We start from the raw sequence: 19,268 nt of genomic DNA, 5'->3' as shown, positions 1-19,268 counted from the left end.
TGATAAGGATCAGCAGAACGAGGTCTGGTCCAATCGATGGACTAGAAGAGGAGGAAGGGGGGTTGACTTTAAAGTTACAAGGCTGGAGAAGGCGAAAGGTCAGGAGATCTCTTTGTGCCGACTGCCGGGCAGGTAGCCGATCTACGCTGGTCTGCCCGGGGGCTGGCACTGGATCTGTGTTCCATGGGATAGATTTTGTGTAATTATTAGTGTGATTCAATTTGTAATTGTGTTTGCTGTACTTTTCATATAAATCATTTTTATCGTAACTGGAACCATCAATTTGGCTTATTTTTGTTCGACGGATCTCTCAGATGGGGAAAGCCGTCATTTCTTAACAATCCCTGCCAAAACCTGTTTAGTTTAGGGCAGTGCCAAGTGGAGGTAAAAATGCTCCCTTTTCTTGACCATATATTAAAAAAAGGGGCTAAATATTGGAGTTGTACTTGTCCAATTTATTTGGAGTGATGCAGAGCTGATGTGCGTGGCTGATGTGCATGGCTTCTTTTAATCTAAGTGCTTGTTTCTTGTCCATCAAGTGTCCTTGAGCAAGACACTGAACCCCCAGTTGCTCCCCGGGCGCTTCACAGCAGCCCACTGCTCCTAAGGATGGGTTAAATGCAGAGAACAAATTTCATCTATATGTAAAAATATGTAATATGACAATAAAATCCAGAATTTATATCTTGTAACTTTGTAAACGTGTCACTCAAAACCACAACCTCATGTTGGAAACATACAGGAAACATCAGGATTCACACATAGAATTCATTGTCTGGGAATCATGAATGAACACGATTTTAGGTCAAGCCATTAAATAGAAGTTAAGATAACAAAAAAAAAATTATTAACATAAGACTACGATCTATCATCAACTTTGATTAGGCTCTTTTGACATGGGGGTCCTGTATGCAAAACTCTTATCATGTTGGACTTTGGGCTCACCTCTTAGTAGCCTATAATGTTCCAGGGCTCCCCCAAAACCGTTACTCTCAATTTTACAAAAGTGTACCAACACACACTCACAGTTACAAGTTTATCAAGTAGATTAAAACCAATGCAGTCTACAACACGTCCATATGGGTTATAATGTTGAGTTTTCTTAAGAGAGGTGTTGATTTAACCTTTTGGTCATTTTGAAGGCTGTTCGTGGGGTTGTTAAATTATATTGCGTGACACTCAGAGGTGTTTCTAATATTTAATCTACCCTCATTGTTGGGTGGACACTATATTATAATCTTCTCTCAGTAGTATAATGCAATACAATTTACCAGCGCCACAGTCTATGAGACTAAATGAGGCAACCAATATATTTTCAAAAAGGAAGGTCGACACAAGTGTTTTAAATTGTTTGTCTTTGTTTTTTAAAACATTGCTGTTTAACTTTGTTTCCCTGTTGATTTTATTAATGATCTATATGTATTTATTGCATTGCAATGATGTCACCTTATCACCTTAACTCTTATCTTTACTGGAGCATAATACATCTTGTACATACTTGTAGAATCCTTAACTTTATACAGTTCTTCTGTTAATGTCAACCAGACTAAACTAAACTAGCCTCCAAAATGATCATGAAGTTGATTCAAAATCTCTCAAAAACACTTCTTAACAAAAGAAAGAAAACATCATAATCATCAAGATGTTAGGATTCACTGCATTTGTTTTATTTATTTTTATAACAAATGACCTGGCAATGATGGCATCTGGTGTCACTGAAACAGTGTGGTAATCACATATTTAAGAAGTTAATACTTGTTAATACCGCTGGGTTCAATCTCAAAGGTCAATTGTTTAATTCACATTCTTATAAAAACATGTGAGTATTATATTTTGAATCTGAATGACACTTTAGTAAGGTACGTGTACAAAGTAAGTAAACGTTTATCAAGTTTACTGTTTCAATTGCAGCCACAGCCCATAATGACACAAAGCTTGTTTTCTATACATTTATTTATTTGTGCCTCATCATTTCAATTAATTTGAACACAAGACAGCCTGTTAAGTGTCTGATGAGATTGGTTTCCCTGAAACCACGACCCATTCTTCTAATCCTAACCCAGCTTGAATACATTAAAAGAAATATTTAAAATGATAAGAGTAAAGAAGATTAACATTTATCTGTGTTTGCTCAATGCTTTTAAGACAACAGTCTCACTCACGAGGAAAAAAAAAAAAATCCATTGGGAGAGTGGTTTGTTTGTTCAGTTGTTTTTACCCCCTCAATCGCCATCATTGCTAGTTTAGTTTCATACTCTCAACATAAATTAAAATCTTTACATTAAAAGAAAAATAAAGTTAAATACTATAGAGAGGTCAGTTCATTTCAGTTACTCTATTACAAATAAAAAAACAGCATTATGTTTGCAAGGCCCTTGTTAATGCTAATGCACATAGACAAAATAAGCAACAAAGCAACAATGTCTACAATTTCAGAAGGGATATATTTAACTATTTCTTTAAATAAAGAGAAGCCATGATCTTTGGTAGACTAGTAGTAACTTTTTGGTAGACCAAGCTAAAACTAAAGCCTTCATTGATACAAATGGGAGTATAAATTCAACAACACCACAAATCACAAAGTCTGCAAAAATAACCATATCATTTAATTGAACATTGAGTGTTTTATTTGACATGATATAGTTTTACCTATGGTACCTAATAAGCTTGCAACTGGAGATTTTAAAATGAATTTGAATATACTATAATATGAACCTGAACGATAAAGTCTGGAAATGTATGTAATTAAGTGAGTGGAGGTGAAGTGAAACCTAAGAGGTGCAACAACACAAAGAAACAAGTTGTCTTTATTTGGTAGCGTGGATGACAGAGCCGTGGTGTTCCAAAGGTTTAGGTCACTTCAGCTCTCAATCAACGTGGTAAAGCAGTCGTTGTTCAAACAAATCATTCACAGATCACGCTTGTAAATGCCCCTCCCTTGGTTTCCTCCTCTCTTTTTTTAATCATAAGAAACAGTTTGTATATTATTTTAACTCTCCTCTTTACTACTTCTCATGGGAATGTAGGGGAGTTTTTATAGGCCTCAGTGAGTTTGTGTGTGTGTGTGTGCGTGCGTGTGCTTCTCCCTTTCTGTCTCCCCTCCCCCCACTCACTCTCCCTCGCGTTACCTTCCAACCTTACCTTACCTGGCTGTGTATGTGAGTGAGTGTGTGTGTGTGTGTTGTGCAGACACACCCAGCGACTGCATATCAACCAATCACTGCTTCAAGACAGAGACACCGAGGAGGTGCACTTCCGGTGTTTTGCGAGAAAGGAATGAGAGCAGGAGAGAGGAGAGCGCCGAGAGTTAGTGCACTGTGTTTTGTCAGGGGGGGCCCACACAGGCGACCACATTGGCAGGAGAGGGGAGTCAAGTGGTGGACAGGCTCGACAGACTTCTGGTTTGATTTATTAGAAATCTCCCTGTTCAGCAACAGCCGCAGGGAGGACAGGACAGAGAAGAAAGGAGGAGGGGAAAAGATAAGTGTCAATCTGTTGAAACTTGTTTGGGAATTTTGAGGAAGGAGGGGAGGTAGGGCGAGACAGAAAGAGAGAAAAACAAGGAGAGCTCAGGCGTAAACATGACGTTTTCCACAAGAGCTAAAGTATTGAGAGAAAAGGGCATCTTTGATTGATTTGAAAATGGAGGACATTTGCTATGTCAGCTAGACATTGTGTGTTGTGCAATCTCCTGCTTTTGAGCTGAGCAGGACCCCCCAGGGGGGAGACCACCCAGCTCCCCAGGATACAACTTTCAGGTGAGTTTGTTTTCATCGACTCAAGTTGAACAGTTCTTCTGTAAATTGCTTCTAGTTTGATAAGATTTAAATCCAGCGTAGTTATGGTTTACATGTTACATGTTGTGCCTATGTGTCACAGGCCCTCGCTTTCTAAAAGACTTCTCTTGGTATACTGTGCTTTTTGCAAGTCTGTGCTGCATTCTTAGAGAACTGTAAGAGGGTGTCACCTTTTTTTCCCCCGCATACTCTTTTACTGTAAAGTCATTATACAAACATTGGCTTTGAACGTCACATAGTGTTTAGCTCTAAAGTGTAAAGGATGCAATTTAGTGCATTTGGCCAAATAACCAAATAACAGTCTGAAGACGCAGCATTGTTGCAGCTTCCAGGTTGTAGGAACGTCAGTGTAGTTTTTGAGCATTCACTATCAACTCCGTTAACTTTAGTATGTAAAAGGTTGCAGACTTCTCCATATTGTTTAATTTCACCTGCATTTCTGTGTTTTGTCCCTGAAAATAGTTTGACTCTTAATGCTTGATTTCTAAATTGATCATGTGGACCATTGCTTTCTTTTAGGTTCCCCAATGATACAATGGGGACCAAAAGGCCCAGCTGGAGCCTCTTTGACACTTTCTCTAACATAAACACTTCTGACTGCAAGCTTCAGTCAGGTGGAAAGATTTCCCGGGATCCAAGTCCCAGGCCGGCAACGACTGCCCAGTCGGAGCGAGAGAGAGACCGTAAGCGAGAGGAAGACTGGAGGAGCGAGAGAGAAACGGAGAAAAAGAGGGACAAAGCACGAAACAAAGATATGGACCCACGGGATAGATATTATGAAAGAGACCGAGCTCCTGCACCCCGACCAAGAGAGGGTGAAAGAGAGTGGAGGGAGAGGGAAAGGAGGCAAGGAGATGACAGAAGCAGGAACGGGATGCTGCTGTCGCATCTAGAGAAGGAGACTGTGAGAGAGGTAGAAAGGGTGACGACGAAAGGCGACACATTTCCCAGGGCGAGAAAACGCAGCGCCGATCGTGGTAAGGGAAAGTCGGCCACCGCCAAGGTGGATGAGGAGAGAGGAGAAAGAAGGCAGAGAGATGGACCGAAAAGAGTAGAGCCAGATGACTGGGAAAGAGAGAGGGCACGGCAGAGAGAGAGGTACAGAGAGAGGGAAAGAGATGAGATGAGAAGTCGGGGAAAGGAAGAGGGGAGAAACACTGTAGGAAGACTTGTAGAAGATGATAAATCACGAAAGAAGGAAAGATATCAGGAGTCTAATGTTTTTTTTCAATACAGGTTAAGAGAAGGTGGGGATTCACGGGACAGAAGAGAGAGGGATGCAGGTAGAAAGAGAGAAAAGCCAAGGCCAAACATGGGAGAGAGGGAGGTCAGGGTGCCTTCGCCTCGCAATCCAAGAGACATTTACTCAGACAGGAAAGACAGAGAAATGACTCAAAGTAGAGAAGGAAGGAGGGACACCAGGAGTGAAGGAGACAGTGACGAGAGAGAACTGAAGAGGGAGAGAGGGAGGGACAAAGAGAGGCAGGAGTTGACATATCATCACAGCAGAAGTGAGGGGGACGATACGGGCAAAACACTGAGGGAGAAAGATCCAGATAGGCAAAAATACAGAGAAGAGGACACGCAGCGATATAGAGATGGGCACAGAGAAGGGGATCGATCCAGGAGGAAGGGAGGGGAGAAAGATGGGGTGAGATACAGGGATTTTGATCGGCGAGCTGCGAGGGAGGGAGACGGATTGAAGGAAAATGTGACCGATTTGAAATATGACAGGAGAGAGGGAGACAGATCCAGAGAGTATGAGCAGAGGACGGGTAGGAAAGTGAAGGAAAGAGCGGTTGATCTAAGGTGGGATGATAAGACGGAGGGTAGCAGCCTATCCCATAATGAGACAGCTCCTAGGGTGCCGCCACGAGTCCAGAGCAGCGGAGAGTGGAGCAGTGACATGGACGGGGAGATGAGATATAGAAGAGGCCGAGACGGTCATGAAGAGAGGGTATCGGGGAGAGAGAGCACTGCTGAAAGTGACAGAGATGTAGAAGAGCAGAGAAATCCAGCTGCTGAAAGAAGTGAAACAGAGAAGAAAAGAAGTGAGAGGCAAGAGAGAGACAGGGGAGAGATGACGGAGCAGAGAAGGATGTGGTTAGAGCCACAGCGGGGCAAGAATAGTAAAGACGGGTTCGTCATCAGAGAGAGATACACAAGGGGGAATGAGAGGAGGAGCGAAGAAGAGAGGAGTATAGAGTCACAGGCTGAGTCGGAAAGAGAAGGACGGCGAGTAAAAGAGGAACCAGATGAGAAGGACTTGGACCAGAGCAGTTACAGGGCAAGACAAGAAGGTAGAAGGGAGCACAGGGGAGACATTGAGAAGGAGACAAAGGGTGTACGTGTAGATGGAGAGGAGGTGGGTAAAGTGTGGAGAGAAGTAGATAAGGGAGGGAAGGAACATCTGTCTGACAGTGATGGAGGGATAGAGGGAAGTTGGCGGAGGGATGCGGAGGGAGAGAGCGTGACAGATAACACAGAGGAGAGTGACGGAGAGGAAGAGGGTGAAGGCAGTTATTCGGGCCCCTCTGAGAACAAAGGAGGAAGTGAGACAGGGTGGAGGCAAGAATTGGACAGAATGCCGTCGGGGGAGGACGATTTTGTTACTGTATCCAGCGGTGGAGACGAGGAGGAAAAAGAGGAAGAGAAGTTTGAGGACTGTCAGGAATTCTGGGAAGGTGCATATGATGGTCGCCCACCTGCCGCCGCCAAGAGGTGTGAGGGAGACGAGATGGGAACGGGAAAGGAGGAGGCGATTGATGAGGAGAGGGAGGAGCAGCCAAAGTATGTCTTCTGTGTGATTGGGCAAACGTTGCCCCGGCCAAAAACCAACGAGACGTCACCGTCACAAGTTGATCCCATGGGAGGTGTGAAAAGAGACCACCCGCACGCAGAAAGTCTGAATCATTGCAGTGATGAGGCCGCACAGCAACCTCATCGTGATCGGAGTCGAAATTATGAAAACCCGATCATCACCATCCAGGACACGGAGAGCAAGAGTGAGTGTGACACTCCAAGGGAGGACAGGCCAAACACGGGAGAAACGGCTGCAGGGGATGTCAGAATGAGGAGCAAAGTTGAGCACCCATACACCGAAATAGTAACGGTTAAAAGAGACTCGCAGACTGAACAACTTCTCACAGAGTGGAGAGAGAAAAATAGAGATGGAGAGAGGGAGCAGGCTACGCCAGTCCCGAGTAATCCCTATGGTGAAGTTTGTTCTCAGGTGAATTTGGAACAAATTCAACCCACCATGGAAGGAATTAACACCGGAGCAATGACTCCAGAAGAGGTGGAGGCCATTCGGATTCGAATGAGCGGGGCATGGAGCATGTCCGAAGAGCCCAAGCGGCATTCCCAAGCCCCCCACCTCAAATGGGCCAAAGATGTAGTGCGAGAGATTTTGGGACGTTCAGAGGAAAATACTATTGATGGACCTAATGCAGAGGGCAGAGGAAACCAAGGGGTCGACCAGTGCGAGACGGAGATCAAGATTGACAACCAACAGGAGGAGGCTGCACAGGTGGCTGGCGAGGTGCCTGTTGTTAAGTTGGGAACAGACGAAAAGCACTCAGGGCCAGAGCTGGAGGAGGAAGAACCGTTGGAGGTGGAGGGACTGAGAGGTATGGGGCAGAGCCAAAATGACATGCATGCTGGTCAGTTCACAGCTATGCATGTTGGTGACACACCTACAATCACTCATGCTGACACACTGTTAGACACAGAAGAGAAGGAGGATCACAGTTTGCACTCAGAGACTGAGCCGTCTGGTGATCGTCAGTTAGAGGAGGCAGCTGTAGAGGAGAAACATAGCGAAGAAGGGGATGAGGTTAAATTATCAGAAATCGAAAAAGAAGCAAGAAGGGAGAAGGAGGTGGAGATGTATTTATCTGTGAGCAACACGCTGTACAAGCCAAACAGCTGCCCCATTCTGAATTATGAAACTGAGTCTGACCTCCTCGTTCCCTTTAGAGAGGGTGACCAGGAGCTGGAAGACAGATTGGGTAAGAGTGAGGAGGAGAGGCAGGAAGAGGAGCCTGAGGAGAGGGATACAGTAGAGGAGTTGGGAGAGGGGAGCGAGGTAGATAACAGAGAGGGAGATGTGGTCGCAGTAAAGAAAGGGGGGACTGTGACGAGCAGCTGCAGCTTCCGAGATTTGGGTCCTGAGGTTCGATTACGAAGAAGGGGGATCCGTAAAACCACTGAAAGAAGGAATGGAGAGCTTGTAGAAGTGGAAGAAGAAGGAAGTGTTGGAAGGGATCGCAGAACCAGAATATTCTCTACAACAGGTAAAAAAGAAGATGGAGGAGGGAGGCATCGACTGCGTCTGTCTAGTTTCTCATTAATCAGCATAAACGCAAACAAAACATCAGGTTGGATTTCAGACTCGACTTCACGCAGAGGAAATAACTTATAAATGAAGCCAACATTTGATTAATATTGCTCCCACAGCCAACTTTAATCGGAGGTGAATCTTCTACTCATGTCTTGTTTTACTGTCTGGGAGTTTCTTGCATAATTTCTGTTGTCAAATGAATCACAGGACCCAAGTTCGAAGGAAACGTAAGCTAATAGACATAATCATTTTGCTAATCTGATCACGTTGCATCAAACTGCGTCAGTGTTGTGGAGCTCAGGTATTGGGTGGGGAAAGTGAGGGAAAACCAGAAGCATGCGCAGAAAGACTCCAGATGATTCTGCTATGAGACATAAAAAGAGAAGTTTTGGAAACGCATTAATCTTTTCTGTAATGCTTGTTGGAGCAGGGTTACTAACTAACTAACAATTATTTATTACCTATTTTTGTTTTTACTTATTCATCCAAACTGCCACTGGAGTTCATAGTCACTTAATTAGAATAAAGAGCAAGTATGCTGTTGTATAATGTTTCGTCGAATGGATACTTTTTTATTTCAGAAGATGAGGATGATCGAAGCAAAAGCTGGGGAGAAGTAGAGCTTAGGTGAGTGAAACAAATCACACACGTACCGCATGTTAAAAGACAGTCGTGGTCAAGATGTGTCACATTATTTCATTCAAGTTTAGTTTAATGAGATTGAGTGTCCCTAATGTTTCAATGTTTAAAAAGCTGTGCTTTTCTATGGTGTCAGAATGTGCACTGACATTTTGAATCACTCCAAATGTTCCACACTAAAAAAACTGTTTAGTCGATGCTACCAGTGTTTATGGTTGTGAGTAAATTGTTGTTCTTCTGACTCTTTCTTGGCACTGTAGAAATGTTTTGGACACAATCGACAGACGTAAAAGGAATTCAAAGTTTTTCAGTGAGTACCTTTTCCACCTTTTTTTTAAAAAAATGTGTGTTTCTTTCAGGTCATGCAGCTCTATGCACATGTCAAACACAACAACTTCATGAATGCTTATTTTCACAAAAGAATATATATTTAAAGAATAATTTAGATTCTATTTGACTTGTTTCTCTTTTTTCTGTTCATCGACATGTTTGTTTTGTAGTAAACCCTCAAGATGGATTATTAGAAAAAGCCATGTGTGCGACACAGTTGCGTGTCTTCTGATTAAAATCTGTCTGTGGCCAGGAAAAACATGACGCAGTTGAGCATTTCCCTTCCGTGGGTGTGATTCATGAGTTAATACATGCCCCCTCGTTTTTTATCTCTCACTCTGTATATGTTGCCTCAGAATTGTGTGTGTGTGTGTGTGTGTGTGTGTGTGTGTGTGTGTGTGTGTGTGTGTGTGTGTGTGTGTGTGTGTGTGTGTGTGTGTGTGTGTGTGTGTGTGTGTGTGTGTGTGTGTGTGTGTGTGTGTGTGTGTGTGTGTGTGTGTGTGTGTGTGTGTGTGTGTGTGTGTGTGTGTGTGTGTGTGTGTGTGTGTGTGTGTGTGTGTGTGTGTGTGTGTGAGAGAGACACACACACATGTGTCTGTGCAAGCCAGAGACAGGTTTCTGCAAGTATTCATATCTCCTAACTTGAGACAAAAAAAGCTGCTGCTGCAGCTTTGCATTCCGACAAGTACGTGTAAAAGGAATGTCGAATGCAAACAACTCCTCTTGGCTCACACTGGTTACAGTTTTTTTTTTTTGTCTCTCCTCTTTTTCCTTTGCTGCCTGTATTGTTCAATCATCTCTTCTGCTCTCTTTCCCCGTCTCCCAGATGCTGCCCAGCTCTACCAGCAGTACAGCGAGGCCGCCCAGGACTTTGAGATCCTGCGTCAGGCTCGGTCCGACGGCATCTCTGTGTGCGAGGACCCTCCCCCGTCTCCTCCTCCCTCCCCACCTCCTGCATGCAGACCTCTTCCTCCCCTCCCTCCTTTCCCGCACCCCCACTCCTTGTCCCACACGTGCTCCATCACCAGTGTCCAAAGCTTGCCTCTCCCTGAGCCCCCCAAGAGTGATGGGAGGCCTTCCTCCCCACGTCTGTCCATCTCGCTCACGCAGTCGGTCACGCTGTGGCGGGAGCTGCCGGGGGTCAGGAACAGTGTGGAGCTGGAGGAGCTCACGGAGGACCAGAGGCGACTACAGGAGGTAACGCGTTGCCTTACTACACAAATGAAAGTCTAGTCACCATTTGATAGAAGTTTTTCATCCGAGTTACGAGCACCACATTCACACCTCGGTGACATTCAGGAGAATCCTCCGGGCAAGAAAGATGCACAACGTTTAACTTCAGTTAACTTTCACATCCAGCTTCTGTGAAGGATTTAAATATTGATTACATTTGGGTTTTTGATTAGAGCAGCTAATGCATTTCCCAGTAAATATTAAGCAGCGGTGCAAGAATCAGTGACATGGTTTCTTTTTCTTCAAAGTTGCATAACATTCTCAACGCAACGATATGACGCATTAATGAAATCATAGAGAAGCCGCTGATGTGAAATGACGCTTGTTAGTAGGAATTAAACATGGGGAAAATGAATCTCTGAAACAACAAATTCATCTTTCACTCAGCTGATGACTTTAAAATGCATTTGTTTTCTTCTTAATCTGTTATAGTTTTAGAGATTCACTTGCATATTTACCAAAATGACCAGAATGACTTCTGTGAAAGGACACGACGCTCATGAATGAGCGTTTCACAGTTTTTACCTCACACACCAAACTACTAAAATCATGGGAAGAATTCAGCCTTGCCACATCAGAATAACCCTCCCATTGAGCCACTTTTCTTTATTGGCTGACGAGTGTGCCAGAAAAGGTGATTGCGAAAGTGCATTGTGTTTCTGGAATTGTAGGTGTTTCCTGTAAACCTGACATGTCTTGGCCATAACACTTTCCTACCCATTGGGAAATCTTGATTAGTCACATCCTTGTCAAAATACCATAGCCTGTAAATAACTGGCAACGCTGTACATGCTTGTTTATACTTTACTGTGTAGCAGCTCTTGTTGTACCTGACTCGGTGTTCATCTTTTCTCATGTATTTTTCCTTCTAGGTGAGATTTGAGGTGGTGACCTCCGAAGCCTCCTACTGCCGGAGTTTGGACATTGTTGTTGAGCACTTTGTAAAGTCCAAACAGCTGGGGGCGCTGTTGGCTACTCAGGACAGGAACTGGCTGTTTTCGCGGCTTGCTGATGTTCGTGCCATCAGCCACAGGTCAGAGAAGTGATGTAGAGCAGGTTCACATCTACGTCCACGTTTACACACACGAAACATGCATTGAGTTATCATCCAACTGTTTTCTGTTGTGCAGGTACAATCACACAAATCTGTGGGAGAAATAAACACAGAATAATTCGTGATTTTTAAAAAAAATGTATTTTCTTTCAGTTTTCTATCAAAGTTGGAGGAACGGGTGGAAACGGACATCATAAACTTCACCGTGTGTGACATCATCGCTCGGCACTGTCAGCGGTTCAAGATGGTTTATGTCCCCTACCTCACCAACCAGTCCTATCAGGACGCCACCTTCCAGAGACTCATGTAAGCCACTCAGCCAAGCTTTTCTGTTCAGCTATCGTTTGTATTATGTCGATGTATTCAATGTACCTTTTTCCTTCAGGAATGAGAATGCAGGGTTCAGGCGAATTGTGGAGAAATTAGAGAGGAGTCCTGTTTGTCAGAGGCTTCCTCTCCGTTCCTTTCTCGTCCTTCCCTTCCAGAGAATCACAAGAATTAAACTGCTGGTCCAGGTGTGTATGCATGTTTGTGTGTGTGTGTGTGTGTGTGTGTGTGAATTTCTGAAACCGCAAAGCTTGATGTTTCACAACATTTGTCTACATCTCACTTTACCACTTTCACACACTGTTTCTGTCCAGAACATTGTGAAGAGAACAACTCCTGGTACTCCAGAGGCGACTCAAGCCATCAAATCTTTAAAACTTCTGGAGAAGGTACAGTAACATCATAATAACACACATTATAATATAGTCGAAGGATTTCTTGGCTATCTTGATCTCCTTGATGACAATCTTCTCTTTTTGTCCAATGTGTCGCTCCTTTAGCTGATTCAAGAGAGTAACGACAGCATCACTCAGATGAAAAGCATTGAGTCGCTGGTCTCTCTCAGTGCAAAGGTGGACTTTGAATGCAGGGTAAGTAAAGTAATGGGATTACATTGTGATGAAATGATCGTAACATTACTGATTTCATGCAAACTCTAATTAAAAGCTAAGAAAATGGTTTTCTTTTATTGGTGTTAAGTTTTATTTTATAAACAGATTTACATGATTAATCACATTGGTAAATTATCTTACATTTTATTTTGCATATTTGTGCCATATCATGATGTATCAAAAATGTTTTTGTATCATAACATTTATTTCACGTGTGCGTGTGTGTGTGTGTGTGTGTGTCTGTGTGTGTGTGTGTGTGTGTGTCATTACAGACTCTTCCTCTGATCAGTCAGTCTCGGAGGCTGGTGCGGGAAGGGCCGGTCACCGAACTGATGGATTTCTCTCTAAAGGACACCGAGAGGAATGTTTATTTGCACCTATTCAATGACTACTTGCTACTTTCACTACACAAAGAGTGAGTTAACAAACATGTTTGAATAACCCCTTACCATTTCCTATCCGCAGACCTTTATCATCCCTTCAATCTTATCACAGTCTTTCCTTCCGCTATCTCATTGCTCTGTTCTGCTTCCAGAGGGGGGCGGTTCACAGTGATAGACCACTGTCCTGTGTCAGACCTGCGTGCCGAGAACTGTCGTGTGAAACTTCACTCCCTCCAGAAGAACTTGTTCCGGCTGCACATGACACACAGAGCCCTGCTGCTACGAAATGAAACGCAGTAAGAGACCGAGGCCATTAGCAAGGAACGACTGTATGCCATCTGTGAACTCCCAACGTGGAAAATGTTGCAGATGATAAACTCATCGTTTTTTCTTTTTCTTTATTCAGGAGCGATAAACTACGTTGGATATCTGCTGTTTCGCGGCCGCATCCTGAAATAGATTTCACTGCTGCACAAGGTGAAGTTTTAGACATTGCAAAATGCTACGCTGTGGAAATCCTTGCCCACTTCACTCATTCCTTACATCATAAACACTCAATGTGTTACTCTAATGTGAGTTGTTCAGATTCCGAACACTAAAGACTTATTGTTGAGTCGTCTTTTGCATCCTGGCCAACAGGTACATTGTCACAAAGTTAATGAAGTAAAAGATTATCCAGAATAAAACGGTGACGGTCCAGCTTACTTCAAAAGGAAGGTCGCGCTATAGGTTGGCAGTCTAAAAAGCACCTGAGGCACTCTAATTGGAAGTAAAACATACTTTATTAACTCATAGATAACCAATGTGTTCAAGTTAAACATCCTCAAGTGGTCACATGACATGTAAACACTGCCCACTGAAAGTATTGAGGGATTTTTAAAGAAAGAATTGTGACATTTGAAATTGTGCATACATGGCAAAAAAGGAAAAAGTAGTGCTCATAGTAAACATTTTGAAATGCAGAGAACTTCCATTAGAATAAAAAAGTATCCTTTGGGTTCAGAGCACCACAGTGCGTTGGAGAGTGCCATTTATTACTGCTAAAAATGATTCAGATTATTTAGAATTTCTGATATTTTCTGACTTTCCATGAATGCATGGATTGTGATAAAGGCCGTGCACACTCACACAGGTGTCTTCAACTACCCTGGCTTGGTTGGAATTACATGACATCAATAAACTCAATGTACTAACCAAAGAACAGTTTTTGCAGGCCCATATTTACTATCTGACCATTACATGGTTTGCAATATTGATCGATGATTCTTTACAACTGTAGGTCTAACTTCTGTCCTCTTTTTTTGTCCATACAGATTTTACACAGATGCAGTGTATCCGAGCTATTGTTTCCCAGCAGCCTGATGAGCTGTCGTTGGATAAAGCTGATATCATTCTCGTGCACCAACATAGCAGTGACCGTAAGATCATCACACTCCATTTGTCATCATTCCCTTGTGGAAAGTGGGATTCACCAATGTAATATATGCAGCCTGGTATTATTAGCGCTAAGCATTCATTACTTTTTTGTTGGATTCTATTTTCCTTCCAGATTGGGTAGAGGGGACCAGACTGTCCGATCGTCATTATGGATGGGTGCCTGAGTCACATTTGGAAACCATAACCAATTCTAGAGTCCGGCAACGCAACCTGGAAGATGCCCTCAAACTGACAACTGCCACAGCTGCTGTTTGACCGGATGCTCCGACTAAATCGAGGGGAGTCCTGGATGCACCGTAAAGGATAAGACTCTCAATTATCTGCTACAAACTGCTGAAAACTGGACTATGGACATTTAGTGGACAAATGTGGCATTCTATTGGTTCACAATACTGCAGCAACTGAGAAGCTGTAAGAATGCATGTAGCATTGTTCACTTGTTTCACCCGGTGGTACAATATATTGCCGTTGGAGCAATCCGTGAACCGCTGAGGCCCGTCTGAAAGACATCGAGGACATTGTGACTCTAAGTGTTATCTATAGTACATCACAAACATTGTGTGTGTGTGTGCTGTATTAAATCAATAAACGTTTTTTTTTTTTTTGGTTTTTTTTAAAGGGAAATAACTTCTTTTTTTCCCCCAAAAAATAATATCTGAGCTTGGAAATTGTTTTATTTGTGTATATTGAAGATAATCTAACAGTTGAGTGTGTCTATTGTAAAGTTGGCCCCTGCAGAGCTGAAACAAATCATGATAACAAATGTAAAAGACGATGTACAGACAGTGAAGACATTTCAATAAATTCAGATTGGTGGACTAAATAACTTTTGATATACATGCCTTATTTTCTTGACCAATATAAACTGTGTTGGTCATTTATAGATGTAATTGACGCATTGTATTTTAGCTCAGCAATGCTGCACGTGCACAGCGAGCTTTTACTGTGAGTGGGTTGTGTTTACTGACATGCGTCGACAAGAGCTGCTTACAGAAGAAAGAGAACGGCAGACACTGCATGTAGCCTTGCTGGGGCGTGACCCCGACCTCGGCCTGGCCCTTTCCAGGGCCTGCTATTGGTTATTAGGGCCGCGATTCAGAGAAGATGTGGAGACTGACAGCGGGACTCGTCCAATGAATTCCCTGGAAACAAGATCCCTTTAGAAAGCTCCGCCGCTAGCCTGCTGCTGCTTCCCCCTGAATGGATACATTCCGCTGCCAATCCGTGTGCTCGTCACTGATTGGTCACAGATGTAGTGGGCGGGCGTTGCAGTATTTGTTGTTTTCGTTCAGCAGAGTAAGGAGACCAGTCGACATCTTTGACATCGATCGTATTCCTGTAGATTGTAAAGCTAATTTCCACCCGAGGCATTACTTTGAGATACTTGACGTGTCAAGGGGCCAACGGAGTAGATCTGGATTTTGTCGTGTTTTGAGTGAAACTAGTTGTTGTCTTCTTTAAAGGTATGTAAACAGTGACGTCTTTGCTGTAGATAGCTGGCGACGTAAACAGCTGATTTCAAACACGGTAAACAAAAAACACGCCACCCTTCACACGACGTGAACCTCGAAATGAATCCTCACGATCCGTGTTGTTAGTTTGGTCATTTTCTTTTAAACCGGTTTTAGAATGAACACAAGTTTCCTCCGCTGATCTTTGAGGCTATTGTGAAAAGTGACGTGGCCCCTCTCTTCAAAACAGAGTGGACCCTGAACGTGTCCTCCACGACCAGTCCACTGACACGAGAACAAGTGGGATCAGTTTGTGTGTAATGGACTACGAGGGGGTCTTCATTGGTACAGTTGTAAACTGTTGTTTACTCCACCGCCTGAGGTTGTGTTGACATGAAAGAGATCTGTAAATCCAATGTAATGTCAATTTGTTGATGTAATAATCAGAATATACTGTTTGTTTTGGATCAATCTCGTAAATGATGTGGAAAAAGATGCCCATCACAACTTCTAATAGCCGACGGTGATGTCTTTAAATTACTAGTTTTGTTCTAGATATTAAATTCACAATGACATGAAGAAAATACTCTCATGTTGCTTTACATTGACTGAACTGATTAATCAATTATCACAATTAACGCGGTTTATTTTTTAATGCCAATCGATCGATTAATTGACTAGTCAATCAAGGTATTTCATCACATTGATGCAACAACCCTGTCAATCCATAATTAGCAGGAAGCAGTCATGCACAAAGGCACTATAACTGATGTTTAATCACTGATGTTGTTTGTTGAATCAATCAACAACAAAATAATTGATGATAAATCCTTTAAAACTTCTAAACAACATGAGTTAAAAAGGGGTGAAAACAATAAGGGAAGTCTCTTACAGTGGCAAATGTATATACAGCCCACACCTAATATCTATAAACAGATCTGTATATAAATGCAGATTTACAATCTGATTGTAGACATTGTCTCATAACTCCAGCTGCATTCTCGTGTTGCTAACCGATTTTATATAATGACCGATACACGGAGGAGGACGTTTTGGCCCGGATATCTGTTATCCGGATATCTACTGGCTACACTTTACCCCTTGAATTAATAGCCGTTGCACCCAGAGGCTAAATCGTTGCCGGACCGATAGCCGATGGGTTCCGAGATTGACCCATCCCTAATATGGCCTCCACAAAACACTTGATTAAAAGTGGCATACATCTTGCAATAAACAAAACGGTGCTCTTGGGGCGATCAATATCTCTTGTAGACTAAATCAACTGGTTGGTAAAGTCAGCCGGTTCTCTTTCTCCTTTGTCTGCTTGGTAAATACATCTTTTGTTTGGGGACTTCATGTTTTTCTTGTGTTTGTTTCCTTGCGTTGTTTTCAGATGGGCAGTCAGTACCAGCGCTCAGTGCCACTCGAGGTGAGGAGAGCAGAAGGAGAGAGAGTTCGGGCCAAGCATCCTGACAAGATACCGGTCAGTATGACATCTGGCTCAAAGCTGATCGAACCTGGGTTATGAAGTTATGTATGATAATAGAAAAGTACTCTAGTTCTCCAAATAAAAGACTATAGACTATATATTAATTTGTATTATTTCAACTGTATTATTAATAGTAGTGTGAATTCATTTGTTGTTGTTTTGGCACATGAACACATTGTTTTCTCTTGGTTCTTTTTAACCAGATCATTGTGGAGAGGGCCACGAGGTCACGGGCTCCTGAACTGGACAAGAAGAAATACCTCGTGCCCTCAGATTTAACAGGTGAAACGCATGACACACATTCTGAAGCTTCTCACATCTATCAATCACACAAGCTCGGCACCTGCGACTTGCTGCTGCTGCTCCATCCGAACCAGGATGGATCCGTCAGTCGCTGTCAGTGATGCAGCCGGCAAATTGAGGTTGACACTCATCGGCCTCCCTCTGATATTTAACGTTTTTGTACAGCAGTATTTAATGATGGCCGATTCCACTTGTTGCAACGGTGGTATGTTGTGTGTTAGTTCACTGTCATTGTTCACTGGGACACTGAATGGAACTGAGACATAATTCATGTTATTAATTCCACCTTATTTCATTGCAAATTGTCGTTCATAGCTTATTTTGCCTTTCTGATTTAAACCGATTATAGTTCTCTTAAAAGTACAACTGTATTGTTTTATGTCTCAAGACTGACCGGCGACCCGGTCGTATCCCACACTTGCTTCTTTTCTTTCAACACATATGAAATGACCCTTGCTGACAATCTCTCTCTCTCTTTCGCTTTCTTTTTTCTTTCTTTTCAGTGGGCCAGTTGTGCTTCATGATCCGTCAGCGTGTGTCTTTAAGACCGGAGGAGGCGGTCTTCTTCTTCGTCAACAACTCCCTTCCCCCATCCAGTTCCCCTCTCTCAGCTGTATATGAGGTAACTGCACCTGTCCAGACACATGTTTACACACGACCAGTACAAATATATTTAGCTCTTAAAGTTTTCTTGCTCGCAGCTTCAGAAAAGCAAAGTTTCCCCTCTTGAAAACACCAAAAACGTCTTCGATGCTCGACCGATCTGCTTAGACAGCGATGTTGCGTCACCTTTTTTTGATCTCACAAATAGTCTGCCAGTAACCGCACCCGCATGGTAAAAAAAAAGAAGAAATCGGACCTATTTACTGGCACCTAAAAAAAAATATTATAATTAAACGAGAAGTTTGTTCCTTTCTGCGTGTTTTGATATTGGTAAAGGCTCAGAATATATAAAGCAAGCACGTATTCAGTCATTTTTGGATATGAAAAAATAAATAAAAAAGATTCCCAAATAATCAAATGAAGCCAACAAAAGCATTTATCATGTAAAATAGTAAGTTTGTTGAGCCAATAGAGTCAGTGTGGTTGTGTCAGCCGATAAGCACACTCTCACTTGTTCTGCTGAATTATTAATTTGTGTCTTTCTTCGTTGTGTTCCAGGAGCACCACGAAGAAGACCTGTTTCTCTACATGACCTACAGCAATGAGAGCGTGTACGGTGCCTGAGGCAGGACAAAAGACTGGAGAAGGAGAGAGGGAGAATGAGAGGAGACAAAGTGAGACTGTCTGAGGATTAAAGAGTTAAGGCTGTTTGTAAACACCATTATTATTCTCTATATTAGTTTTGATAAGCAACTACATGGTGGAAGAAAGGCTGGTAAAGTTAACCTTTGTCAGTATTTCAGGATGAGCGTAATGCATTTAAGGTCACTTCAAGTCATGTCGATTGCTTACTTGGTGATAGAAGAAAGAGGAAGGATGAACAGAAAGAAGTTCTTGCAATTATGTTGAGGGCTCTCTTGATCTTTCTCAGTCATCTGTATTTAATGCAAATAGTTTACTTTTCTTTTGTAAATTAATATCAAACTTTTGTGGGAAATAAAGTTGAAAATGAACCCATTTCTGATTCTGTTTAATTTTGTGTCTCCATCTGCCTCACTGGTGGTTTTAGACATCTATAGAAAAAGACAAAATCAGAAATTTGAACCTTTAAAAAAAGAAAGAAAATAAGTTTATATTGTCCTTTTTAAGAGTTGCACTTTTAAAATCACTTCACACAGTTTAATGCTCATTAAGCACATTGACACTATGCATACACACACGCCTTCCCCCAGAGCCACTATATTTAACAAGTGGTTTAGGGGAAGCAGA

General features: G+C 42.6%; 2 protein-coding genes across 3 annotated transcripts; both read left to right on the top strand.

The window, feature by feature from the left end:
- The first annotated feature begins 3,265 nt into the window (after positions 1–3,265).
- arhgef5 (Rho guanine nucleotide exchange factor (GEF) 5) lies at positions 3,266–14,746 on the top strand. 2 transcript variants are annotated; one of them, XM_034553731.1, is made up of 15 exons: positions 3,266–3,758; positions 4,317–7,426; positions 8,721–8,766; positions 9,039–9,088; positions 9,935–10,305; positions 11,214–11,374; positions 11,549–11,701; positions 11,781–11,910; positions 12,037–12,111; positions 12,223–12,312; positions 12,606–12,748; positions 12,869–13,012; positions 13,123–13,193; positions 14,030–14,134; positions 14,266–14,746. In XM_034553731.1, exons 2-15 carry the CDS (start codon positions 4,333–4,335, stop codon positions 14,406–14,408), a joined length of 4,776 nt encoding a protein of 1,591 aa, XP_034409622.1. In that variant the 5' UTR covers positions 3,266–3,758; positions 4,317–4,332; the 3' UTR covers positions 14,409–14,746. The 2 variants fall into 2 exon arrangements, with proteins under 2 accessions (XP_034409622.1, XP_034409621.1); XM_034553730.1 differs by having other exon boundaries at positions 4,317–8,092.
- A 673-nt stretch (positions 14,747–15,419) lies between these two features.
- On the top strand, positions 15,420–19,016 carry zgc:92606 (uncharacterized protein LOC100000242 homolog). Its single transcript, XM_034553886.1, has 5 exons — positions 15,420–15,616; positions 16,998–17,087; positions 17,297–17,375; positions 17,900–18,018; positions 18,558–19,016. Exons 2-5 carry the CDS (start codon positions 16,998–17,000, stop codon positions 18,621–18,623), a joined length of 354 nt encoding a protein of 117 aa, XP_034409777.1. The 5' UTR covers positions 15,420–15,616; the 3' UTR covers positions 18,624–19,016.
- The last annotated feature ends 252 nt before the right edge of the window (positions 19,017–19,268 follow it).

The sequence above is a fragment of the Cyclopterus lumpus genome, chromosome 16 (assembly GCF_009769545.1).
Source record: "Cyclopterus lumpus isolate fCycLum1 chromosome 16, fCycLum1.pri, whole genome shotgun sequence".
Classification (NCBI taxonomy): Eukaryota; Metazoa; Chordata; class Actinopteri; order Perciformes; family Cyclopteridae; genus Cyclopterus; species Cyclopterus lumpus.
Note: the sequence above shows the minus strand (reverse complement) of the source record. Positions and strands in the feature narration are given on the sequence as shown.